The 12,994-nt window shown below is 32.9% G+C and overlaps 1 protein-coding gene across 2 annotated transcripts in view; it reads left to right on the forward strand.

Moving 5' to 3' along the window:
• Nucleotides 1-12,994, forward strand: part of LOC115874387 (nitrogen catabolic enzyme regulatory protein-like) — an 89,307-nt gene that overhangs the window by 6,944 nt on the left and 69,369 nt on the right. Inside the window, exons 1-2 of one of the 2 annotated variants that reach the window (XM_030889538.1) lie at nucleotides 7,804-7,974; nucleotides 11,517-11,669. Coding sequence is in view for 1 of the 2 variants with exons in the window: in XM_030889537.1 (XP_030745397.1) it covers nucleotides 11,517-11,669 (153 nt within the window). In the remaining variant the exon portion in view is untranslated. Of the gene's footprint in view, nucleotides 1-7,803; nucleotides 7,975-11,516; nucleotides 11,670-12,994 lie in introns of those variants that run through there. The other variant, XM_030889537.1, reaches the window with a different exon arrangement.

Here is a 12,994-nt window from a genome sequence, read left to right on the forward strand (position 1 = left end):
TGATGGAGTGTCAGCAAACGATCAATGTTTGGCTTTATTTTTGTGAGCAATAACCGCAAATCCCCCGCTCTGTGATGTTTAATTTGCTCTTTTTTTTGTTAAGAGGTTTGTAACGGCACTAAAACTCCTTTCGACAAGGTATGACGAGGGAAAAGCTATTAAAAATTTCCTTGCGATTTCCCACAGTCCAGGATATTTTTCGGGTATTTCTGCTTGCAGCCAAAATGTTGGGTAGCCTTTTCTAAATTTCACCTTCAGCTCCTCATTAGTGCTTAGCTCGAGCAGCTCCTCTTGTAATACAACATTGGCCACTTCCGTTTCATCAAATGGATTTATGATCCATGGTGGTATATCCATCGTCAGTATATCTTCAAACCTGGTTTTGAAGTCATCATGCAGAGCACTTAAATGTTGACTGTAGGTATGGATATCCTCATCAATACATTCTACCTGCGACAAGTTTGGAAATTGAGAGAATTCGCGCCGACTAATGTTTTGCTTCATAAATTTCAATTTCCCAAGAAAAGCCGAAATTATCCCCTTTGTTTTTATTAAATTCAGGCTGTCCCCTTGTAACTGCAAGTTAATATCATTAAATTTTTTAAACAAATCTGTCAAATACGCAATGTCTGCTTTGAATTTGATCAAGTTTTCTTTTAAATCTGGATCTCTACTTTCTAAGAACTCTAATATGGAATCGAAAACAGAGTAAAATCTCGTTAAGCATGCACCTTTCGACAACCAGCGTACTTCAGTATGTAAGAGCAGTCGTTGGAAGTCTTCATCATTTTCGTCGCACAATTGAGCAAATAAACGCGTATTCAATGCATTGCTTCTGATTTTGTTGACAGCTTTTATTACAAAATGAAGAGATTGGTTCAACCTGTCACTTAAATGTTTTGCCACAAGATGTTGTCGGTGGATTACGCAATGAATAGCTGTAAGTCCTGGTATAATTCTTTTGAGATGACTTATAAACCCACGATATCGCCCGACCATTGCAGGAGCTCCGTCTGTTGCCACTGAAATAATGTTTGTAAATGGGATCGATTTTTCCGTAAAAAAATTACTCAGGACATTAAATATTGATTCGCCTTTAGTGTCAGTCTCCAAAGTTCTGGCAAATAGCAATTCTTCGTGAATTTCTTCCTCAACAATAAATCGGACATATGCCAATAGTAATGCTTCATTACTGGGTAACGTTGACTCGTCCAGTTGTATAGAAAAATGAGTTTTTTGCAGATGATTGCACAAAAAGCTTTCGATATCAGAGCTCATTTCATCAATGCGTCTTTGTACAGTATTGTTACTTAATGGAATTCTTTTTAGTACGTCAAATGGAGATTTGTGCAAAACAGTTTTTAAAACCTCTTCAACAGCGGGTAAAATTAATTGTTCTCCGATAGTGTGCGGTTTTCCAGATTTTGCTATAAGTAATGAGATATTGTAAGATGCCCGCAAGCCATCATCGTTACTTTGAGATGTTGAAGCGAACATACTGTGCATGGTGGGTCTCTTTCCATATTTTTCTTTCAATGTTTGAAAATATTTTAAATCTTTACCTATTTTATCAGTATGACACCTTTTTAGATGATCTTCGAGCTTTGATGGTTTCATAGAGTCATTGCTCAAAACTTTGTTGCATAATAGGCACATGGGCAATTGTTTGTCTGCCTCTGATGGAACAAAACCATATTTCAAATAATCGATACTATATTGTCGACATTTTTTCTTTGCTGTAGCCATGTTTCGTGTCAGTTACCTTACCTGTAAAAAAAAGTTTTAGTAACCAAGTTTTTTCTGAATATAGGTATCACACCGCAGCCTTTGTCAGCACGCGGAAATAGAATTACGGCTTGTAAAGGGACCAACTAATAAACCGCTGAGACAAATACAGACGTTTTCACAAAACGGTATCAATTTTAAAGTACATAATTTACCACTAATTTTTAATAGTATAAATAAAATTGGTGTACTCAGTATCGAATACTGATCATATTTGTGTAGGAAAAAATAAAAGTCGAAATCCCAAAATTGTCCATAAAAACGATAACTAACATTTTATTAAATCAATGAGTTCACGCGCTCCGTGTATTTGCGTATTTTTGTCTGCGGCTTCATTGTTAAAACGTGACAAACTGGCATCGAAGTCCAAGCCCCGCCCTTTTCCCGTCGCCCGCGCACCGCTCGCTCTTTCCGAAAAGGAATAGTTTTGATAAAATAGTTACTTCAAAACCAATTTAAAATGATTATGAAATTACTGTTTTATAAAATTAGTAGTTATTTGCAAGAAAAATTACAAAATTAATTGCTCTGCAATATTGCTTATTCGGCCTTTTAGAGAGGCAGTGTTTCTCTCGTGAAAAAACAATTGAATAAAACGTGCTGTGTTTGTCTTCAAATCGAAAGAGGACAATTAAAATATCTGTAAGTTACTAAGTTACCTATCTATACAGGCCGTTGTGATCAACCGACTAGTACACGTAAACAAAATACTTAAGTACTATAACAAAAAAGGTAGGTTACTTACTTTTCTCCGGCACTAGCAAACACAGATATAAATTTTCTCACAACTTTTTTCCAAATTCCGCCTTTTTTTCGAAATTCCGGAAACAAATGAATGCGTTTGCCTTTGGCATCAAGTATTTATAGTGGTGATCAAGTTCATGTCTGAACAAGCATTAAGCATTGTCGGGCGGATAGCGCTTTGCAAGTCTGTACACGAAATTGTACGTAATATCGAATACGCAAGTTTGGACAAGTAACAGTCGCTTGCCTTATTAAAATATTATCTGCTTAGATAGGTACTTAAAACAATGTAGGTAGGCCCTTATAAAAACTATGCTTACATTTTTGCTCTTTACTATCAAAAGCAGATAAATTTTCGTGGACCCCCATTAACATCTTATGGACCCCCATTTTTTGTTCACGCCTACGTAGACCCCCAGCAAGTCTCCCGTGGACCCCTGGGGGTCCACCTGGACCACTTTGGGAATCACTGATCTAGTCCCTCCAAAAAACCTTATCCTAAAGTTTTAAAGCGTCGATATTCCAGTACCGGACAGTGGCACAGCAGGTGCCCTATGGTTTCTTCTTCCTCTCTGCATTCTCTGCAGTAGTCGTCGTTGGAAATCTTCCATCTCACGAGGTTTACCCCCGTGGGGCAGTTTCCAGTGATGACATCTACAATTATGCGTACTAGGTTCTTTGTGTGCTCTGGTAGTTCTTTTGTCTTTTTGTTATCTTTAGTCTTCGAGCTGTAGCGCAGTCCTCACGGTGTTGCCACGTCTCTTGCTCCTTGGCCTTGATGGTAGTTCCTATAGCTTCCTTCATTGTGTTGATCGTCACAATGGGTTACAGCCAATGGGTTGAATATATTTTTTTTAATTTGCCGTTTTATGTCCATACGCTAGCGGGTCGAACCGTACGGTTAAATTATGATTTATTATTAATTAATAATTATCATTTTATTATTAAATGATACCGAAGACACATTTTGAACGTACAGGTAAAACTGGACCTAAACCACGATTTTTACTGAACAGTCCTACCCGTTCAGTTAAAACTGTGCAAAATAACCGAAGTGTATGGGGGCCTTTAATCTTAAATCTATATGTAATCAAGCACTAGATACCTAATATCAAAAAAAATATTGTCATATACTTTTATATAGTATGTATTTATATTATTCCCGGTCCGAGCGGTATGACACTATGACAGACGCTCTATTAGACTTAAATGGATTATTTAAGTCAAATTTCTTGCAAATTTGGCACTGGCGAACCATATTTTATAGTTCTTGAACAGAAAAAGTCAATAAAATAAACACTTAAGCAGTACAAGCTAAGAAAATGCGTTAATACAGCCGGGGAGATAGCGGCAACAAAGCTTTACCGCACACGTGCGACACAAGGTAATAAATGAATGAATAGGCTCCCTCGCCTCTAATCGGTGTTGTCATATTGTAAAGAACTTATCCTTTTTAAACAGTATCCGACTTATAATTTAGTAGTATAAGGACTATTTAATACATCTCTGGAATATTAAAACCTACTTTATTAATCTGTAGTATTAATATCTCAATATATGTGTATAACAAGAAAAAAAATATTGATAATATTAAAGACGTGACAACATAGGCTGGATGAGGAAGGCTCGGTCGACTGTACCCAGAAGTAAACATGTGTACAAAAAATATTGTCTGTCCGCGTTGAGATGTAAATAGTGTACTCTATATTTTATTTTAAGTCTATGGTTACAGCCAATGGGTTGAATATATTTTTTTTAATTTGCCGTTTTATGTCCATACGCTATCGGGTCGAACCGTACGGTTAAATTATGATTTATTATTAATTAATAATTATCATTTTATTATTAAATGATAACGAAGACACATTTTGAACGTACAGGTAAAACTGGACCTAACACCACGATTTTTACTGAACAGACCTACCCGTTCAGTTAAAACTGTGCAAAATAACCGAAGTGTATGGGGGCCTTTAATCTGAAATCTATATGTAATCAAGCACTAGATACCTAATATCAAAAAAAATATTGTCATATACTTTGATATAGTATGTATTTATATTATTCCCGGTCCGAGTGGTATGACACTATGACAGACGCTCTATTAGAATGGAATAATCCACTAAAAATAAATAAATTACATATTCCTAACGACTCGTTTTTTATCTCTAGCACTTATCATCAGTGACTTACGTGTGGTTATTTTTAACTTTTAATTTTGCATATGTTAGATCATCCAGATACATAGACGGTAACACTAAATTTACGGAATTGTTTTTTAGCCTATTAGTTTTGACCTTTTTGTCTATAGTGTCCTGTGTTCTATTTATTCAATTTTTAAATTATATTGGGATTTAAAAAAGGTAGAATCTTAAAATTAAGGTTTACATTTCATCTAGAAAATAAAAAGTGATAAACCAATATAAAAGATTATAAAATGGAAATTACTGGAAATGTTTAATAATTTAAGAAATTATATTTACAGGGTGGCCCATTAGTGCGAGGAAGTCCAATATCGTCGTCGTTGTTGAAGATATGAAAAAAAAGTTTTATACAGAAGTTGCATGGTTGATTAAGGGGCATATAGTCAAAATATTTTTGTATACAGGGTGTGTCTAAAAAAGTTATGATAAATTAAATGGCAACACCGCACAGTGCTTCAAATAAAAATTGTGTACTATATGCAGAATTTAATGCTGAAATTAACAAGGCCATTGCACTTTAAATTGAACTTTAAAACACCTATTTTTTTTGTAATCGGAAACGTCAAAGAGCAATTTGACTTATTATATGTCATTCTATTCAGAGTCTAGTTTTCTATAAAGTAAAGTAAAAAATACCGAGGGTGCCATTTCAAAATCGAAAGTTGTAGTCATTTCCGGTGAAACAGGAAGTGATCAAAACTAATTTAATACGTCAATCAATCCTGATTTTGTCATATACTATACTAACGTGTCAAATCTCGTTTTTATTTATTTGAAAAAATAAAAAAAATAGAGGTGAGCCAATTTTGAGAAACACCCGGTATAAGTTTAAGAAATTCTGCTCTAGACAATCCGATGATCGTACAGGCGTGGGATAGCCGTATATTTAAATGATGCGGCTCCCATTTTACGTAGTACTCTGTATTTTACATAATCAATCAGATACATAAAGATTGTGACTCATTACCTCTGGCGGTCTACGGGTTACAAAACCGTCGTTATAAATCGTGGTTCATGGGAAATATGTATTTCACTTCTTTTTAATTTAGCAGAGAGTACTTAATGTAATTTGCATACAGATTTAAAGAGAGTAAATTATAAATTGGAAACCACAGCTTATTCAGTACTAGCTGGTCATTTTTTCCCCATGTCCGAGTATACTGGTTTCGCCTTCTGTGAGCACCAGTCTCTGTTTCATTGTTGAATGAAGAACATTTGTGATTAATTTTAATTCGGATATACTAATGACACTGTTCTCCGCTTGCAACTGATACACATACTTAATACACTTCCCCAATAAATTAACGCACCACAAAAAAATAACAAAAAGTTTAAATTAAGTTTTTGTCAAAACCACTTATCCGATTTGGACGATTTTTTTTTGAATGATAGGTTATTCTTTCCACAATGTTGCTATACTAACTGTATTTTGATAGGAACCCTTTTTATACTAATATCGGGTGTAGCAATTATAACGTGTTTTTTTAATAAAATTTGTGACACCCTGTAGAGTTGATCAGTTACAGTATCAAGTTAAAATTGAAATCACATTTTAGCCTTATCTTTTTATTTACTCCATTATTACACGAGAAACAACATTTTATAGGATGACATGATTTAATACTGGTTTTAATTAACATTTTTCCATTTTACTCAAATAGAGATGCTTGTTGTCAGTGTCAGTCGTTTTCGTCCTTTTATTATACCAAAAATATGCAACGTGCACGTGAAACAAGAAATCTTACTGGCGAAGAATGTGCTCAAGCATTAATATTGTCTGAGGAAGGTTGGAGCTACCATGGAGCTACCGAAGAATTAGTGAACGATTTAATGTAACTCACTCAACCATTTCACGAGTTATACAACGGTATAGAGATACTGGGAGTAATTGTCGCAGGCCGGGACAAGGCAGGAATCGAAGAACCAATCCGATTCAGGAACGTTTTTTAAAACTCTCAACATAAGACAACGTTTCGTAACAGCTCGGATCCTTCAAACTCAGCTCAGAGATACTAATGGTCTACAAGTTTGCACAGAAACTAGCATCTCTATTTGACATTTACTGGTACGTTGTTAACTCTTTGTTAAAATATACAGAGTGTTCCATTTAAATTAAACAAGTTATTGGTTGCGATGTTTAAACAAATTTTTAAACAAGTTATTGGTTGCCGTTTAAGGCTACTAATTATTTGATATAAATTTTTGGACGCTCTATACAAGGTAGTATAATTTTTTATTATTCCAACAATATCATATTGTTATGTTGTACAATTATTTATTGATCAGATATTGATCTGATCAATAAATAATCTTGAGTAAATATACTACGTATTATAAACTTTGATTACCTTGGACAAAAAATGGAGCCTTAAATTTTTTACTGCAATTTCAGAAAATTATAATAAAAAGAAAATATTTCAAAAACGGTAAGGTTTAAGTGTGATAAACTTTAATCAAATTTACCTTTATTTCTATCGTAGAATATAATATTTTTTACTTATTTGAGACTCTAACTAAACACTATCTTGCAAAAATATTTTTAAATTGTAGCTCTAATAGTTCTTCAACGAACCCAAAACTTACAATTTGTAAAAATCTAACTATTTAGCTACAGTACTCCGTGTCGTATGTAGTGAACAACCCTGTATTATCATCATTTCAGTAGTATAAACCGTAAATATACAAACGTAAAAAACCCGCAACACTGTATGCCGCTTTTGATTTTGTCTCTGTCTGTCTACCGGTCATTTATATTATTTTCTGTCACACGCATTAAAATCCAGACCACATAAATTGGATGACCAGCAGGGTATGTTCAAAATACTATTAAGGCAGACCTATGGCAGACCCCTCAGACAAACAATTTTCTAGTTAATCCGTTCTTATGGTCTTTCTAACTATAGTCGATGGATAATATAACATCTGCAGACGGTGGTTCAACAGTGTCATCATTACTTTTTTGTAAGCTTTGTTCCTAGTGAGAAACTTAAAAATATCATTTTACCACACGTTTCGTTTGTGAAATCTTAACGAATTTCAATCTTTACGCATTGTTTGAGTTTTCCCATCGAAACGAAAGAGGAATGTTCATTGCAACGATTCAGTTCATAGTTGAAGCTGACTGATTTCTATTTAAGTTACATTATCATTAAGGTGGGTTTTAATTACACCTAGTAAGCGGGAAGGAATCCGAGTATGATCATTACTAAAACGAGTAAAATGTGATTTATGTTTACTTGTAAAAGTAAGTATTATTGATATTAATAATTATTTTTCAACCAAATTATGTGTCTATACCGGGTGCGTCTCAAAAGTGGCTCACCCCTATAATTTTTTTATGTTTTCAGTTAAAAAACGAGATTTGGTATGTGACATAAATTAGGATTGATTAAGTACTCAATTGTTTTCGATCACTTCCTGTTTCACCGGAAATGACTACAACTTTTGATTTTTAAATGGCACCCTCGGTATTTTTTTACCTTATTCGATAGAAAATAACACTCTGAATAGAATGACATATCATATGTCAACTTTTGACATTTTCGTATATGGTTTATTTGAAATTATAACTTGCGGTTCGTAACGAAAATTTGACTTGAAATACCAAATTTGTGGTATCAAATTATTCGTAAAAAAATGGTTTTTGCAAATATGCTAATGAGCCACCCTCGTTCGATTTGAAAAAAAAATGAGATATGATTAAAACATATATATATATAGTAACCAAAGTATATCGACTCCAAACTGCATTCTGTGAAGCCAAGCCGGTAAAATGGGTATATAAATCTTCTGAAGGAATTTGCATAAGTCGCTCAGTTAGCTGTGCTCAAGCGTAGTGCGCAAGCCTAGATTTTGAATTATCGATCGGATCACCAGACCAATAAGACACTAGACGCTAGCACCAGCTGTTCATTCGTACGGCTCCGTCCAACTTCTACAATTCCGTCCTTCTACAATTACGTCCGACAATTGGCTAATCCTGGCTAATCGATATTTGGAATTTTGGAGTTGCGCTGTTGCGCCAGTATCTGTCTAACAGATGAACTTATGTGAAATATACATGAACCGGTTATCTAGTTGTCTCTAACTCGGCTTCAACTCCAACACATTGCAGTGATAGGCGATAATCAGTATAGTATACGGATTAAAAATACGATTTGGGAATTTTTTAACCTGCAAGGACAAGACACTAAAAATATTAGACGATTAAATCAATTTTCCCAAGACTCCTTGATTAAGAATTAGTTTTTTTAATATGTATAGCTATGGCACTCTAGATTGAAATTTAAAATATGATTTTTTATTAAGCGAGAATGTTAAATGTTGATATATGATATGTCATTCTACTCTGTGTTCTACTCAGACCAAAGTGACCAAAAACAATTGAATATGTCAATCAATCCTAATAAACGCAACCGCAAAGTCTAGGGATATTTTAATTTCTGCCTATATTTTTATTTCCGTAATTTATATAATTTGTAGCTGCGAAAATCCATGAATTCTTTCAAGTACAAAAAAGAACACCTCATCGCTATTTCAGTTTGTTTACTTTTACTAAGTGCGTCTATTTTGCTGTATTTTTGCAAAACATAAATAAAATATTTTTAAGTGAAATTTAAGGTACCTTGTGGTCACCGCAATCTCCAGATTTAAATCCCATTGAGCATGTGTGCGATATGTTACAACGAAGGGTTGTCGCGAATTACGTATGGGAATACCAAGGGACAACAGAAGAAATCTTTTTTTAGCTCTACAAAATGCCTGGAATGAAATACCACAGCCTGACATCGATAACTTGATTTTGAGCATGCCCAGGCGATGTCAGGCAGTTGTGAATAACAGAGGTCATACAACTTATTAAATAAACATTTGTGACACAATAAATAATGTGTTTGCTACTTAATTAGTTAATATTTTTTTATGTTTTTTTTTCAAAAGTTTAGTTTTGGATTAGAATAAAACAATGTTTTGTATAAAATTACTTTATTTTATCCCACAAAACACTAAAATTTTATAAAAAGAAGAAATCGAACAAAAATGAGCTATTAGAGGCAATTTTGAAAAAATACCCCTAGACTTTGCGGTTGTATGTATACTAAGGGCTGGCAAAGGTTAGTGTTGGGTCGAGATTTCCGTATGTAAGAAGAGTACAATGCGTTTATAATGTACTGAACAAAGAGAGGACAGTAAACACGTTGCCAAACGTATGATATAAACCGAGAAACTGTGCACATTGCTAAGAGACGTGGAAGGGGATATAGCAGATTTGTCGCAGTTGACCGGTCGACCCAATCAATACCTCTGTCAGTACTTAAAATTCTAGGGAAAGTGTACGTCATGCGTTCAGCTTCACGATTTAATTACGTCTCGTGATACTTAAATTGTTTATTTATTAACGAGTCGTTGTAATTTTCTCTATAGCTTGAATTTTTTTAAGTGCAAGCTAGAAACACTTGCATTTTTGGTAAAAATAAGTGGAATTGAGTGGGTGTTTGATAGTGGTCGCGCTATTAGAACTCTGAATTTAAAAATCGATATCTCGAAATCTATTAGAAATAATAGATTGTAGTTTTTTCAAGAACTTTGTTAATATTTCTGCTGTATTTTCTTTGTAGACAGTATGTGAAAATCGTTATCAATAAAAAAATTACACGATTGCTGAAAATTGCTGTGCTCTAAAAGTAAATGGATTAATTGTTTACAATTTTTGAATGGAAAAAACAACCTTATCGAATTTTTCTTATGTAAACATATTATTGTAAAATATCCGATCTTGAAAATAAAAAAAAGTTTCAATATCTAATGTGGTTCAATATCTTGAATTATGGTCTATTATGTGTTAAAAAGTTGAGTTTTTAAATTATCGCGATTACTGATTTTTTTCTGAAAAAATAAAAAAGTTCTATGGGTGAGCCACTTTTGAGACGCACCCGGTATAAAATTGTTAAGTTTTGTTTATAAATATCTTAAATATTTAGAAAATATTTTAAAGAAAACTAACCTAATAAAATAAACTACCTAAATGATTTGTCCTTGGATTTGTATTAAAACATCCAAAATTTTTAACACTAAATGAACAGAACCAAACTTTTTTATAAAACTTCTTTAATTTTTACTTGCTAAATTTTAATTAAAACACATTCAAATTTGTTAAAGAATGTTAAGAAGAAGTTATAAGATGATTAATAAAGATTGCTTTAGAATTTCCAATTCCTATAAGTTTTCAAAATATTGACTCTTAAATAAGTGCAAATATTTTAGGGTTAATATATTTCGATCCCAGAAAAACATGTGTTTTTTTCAGGAAAAACATTTTGAGAATTTAGAATAAAAAAATTTTCTTACAAAAAAATTTGGATTTTTTTTTAAATTTTTAGTTAAAAGACAATAATATCATGATAATATGGCAACATAGATAGTAGATTAAATTCAGAAGAACGAAAACCCTGAAAAATGAGGTGGTTCTCAAATTTAAGCAAAAAATATATATTTTTTAATTTTTAAAGTAAACTAGCTCGGCTATTTTGGACTTTTTATACTATTTGAAAAACGGTAAAGAGAAAATATGTTTCTTTTATCGAGATTTACCAGCCCTGAAAATATTTGCACTTACTTAAGACTCACTCACCCTGTATAAAGGGGTGGTGATGTGTAATTGTTTGGAGCGTCGCTTTTATTTGTTCTCGCCTACTAATCCCGGTATTTACAATTTACAATTGCTTGAACAGTAAAGTTTTACAACAATTTGTTGTTTTTTTTACTAATATATTTTCATTTCTTTTTCAGATCAAAGAAACAGATCAACTTCCTAAAATTATTTGCCTCAAATGTTCAGAACAATTAGAGTCGTTTTCGAAGTTCAAAGATGTCGCCTCTAAAGCAGAAGAAGTTTTAAATAAGTTTTTAACTTACGCTAATCAGTTACACGCTAGTGAAGAGGTAAGTTGTATTAGGGGATAAGACAAGGGAAAATATCTCATTAGTTATTTTAATTATAATTAAATGAATACATCTTAAAGTATGAATATCTACAAAATATCTTACAGTGAAATGGATTAATTTTTAAATTAAAGCATTCGTTACGTTCGCAACGTTCTTGAAAAAATGATTTATTTTACACTATAATTTTTTTTATTTCAAAATTAGTCGGCATATAAAAGTTATAATAAAATATAAAGGTGAGTAGCTTTTTTGAGCACCCTATATTATGATATGTCAAAATAAAAATAATATCTAAAAACTGGAATTGATTTGTGACATCCATATGAAAAACATAATGAAAAACTGCCCTTTGCTCCGCATAGCAGTTTTTATAGGAGCCTATATTATGTATATGAAAAACTGTGAACTGTTATGGAAAATGTTCTTTAATATTACGATTTTGGTTTACCAGGAATAATATTGGTGTTGGTTCCTACACAATCAAAGAACTTAGAAATTTGCCTCAATAATCACGTAATAATCATATATTATAGTGCCTAGGCCTAGAATCTTCGAAGTCACCTTAAATTCGTCTCATCAGGTGATGAAAGCCCTAATAAAAGGTTCAAGAATAGGCGAAAAAGCATAATTTCAGGGTTAATATCGCCCCTAACGGATTCTAGCGGTTTTTATTGTACAAATCTAGCGGGTATCCATCTTCCAGACTTGGCAACCCTATTTGTGACAGCTCTGCAGTAGGCCCAATTACAACATACCGTTAATTAATAGATGTATCGAAGAAATGACTCAGTTAAATGGGATATCTATTGGTTTTTATGTATGTAACGCATTCCATATGATACTTTGGTATGAAAAATCACACTAGCAATGTCTTGCTGAATATATGCAAGCAATACGCGCAGTCGGTATCTTTGATCTCCTAGATTTGAATAACCTTGAAGCCCATTAGGTAAAATGTATTTATTAGTGCTGAATAAATAAAGAAGAAAAATTACGCCTGCGAACCGTTCAAAACCTTTAAAAGCTACTAGGCATACCGGTTATCGCGGATATTATCATATGACTTTAATTTTAATGGTTATTAGACATAAACAAGATTGCAATCATCAATCATTATAAAATTGAAGTCTTTCGATTTTCAGAGCGTTACAAAGAGCATATTAAATTTTTAGGTTTTCAGTTATAATTAATGCTGGTTTAAAGTATGATAAATATACACGGTGTCCTATATAATAATGTACATATACAGGGTGGTAGAATACAGTGGCGTAGTCTGTTATGGTTTTCTTAAATGGAACACCCTGCATATTTATAAATTATAC

The sequence above is a fragment of the Sitophilus oryzae genome, unplaced genomic scaffold (genome assembly GCF_002938485.1).
Source record: "Sitophilus oryzae breed Bouriz unplaced genomic scaffold, Soryzae_2.0 scaffold_1274_pilon_pilon, whole genome shotgun sequence".
In the NCBI taxonomy this organism is placed as follows: Eukaryota; Metazoa; Arthropoda; class Insecta; order Coleoptera; family Curculionidae; genus Sitophilus; species Sitophilus oryzae.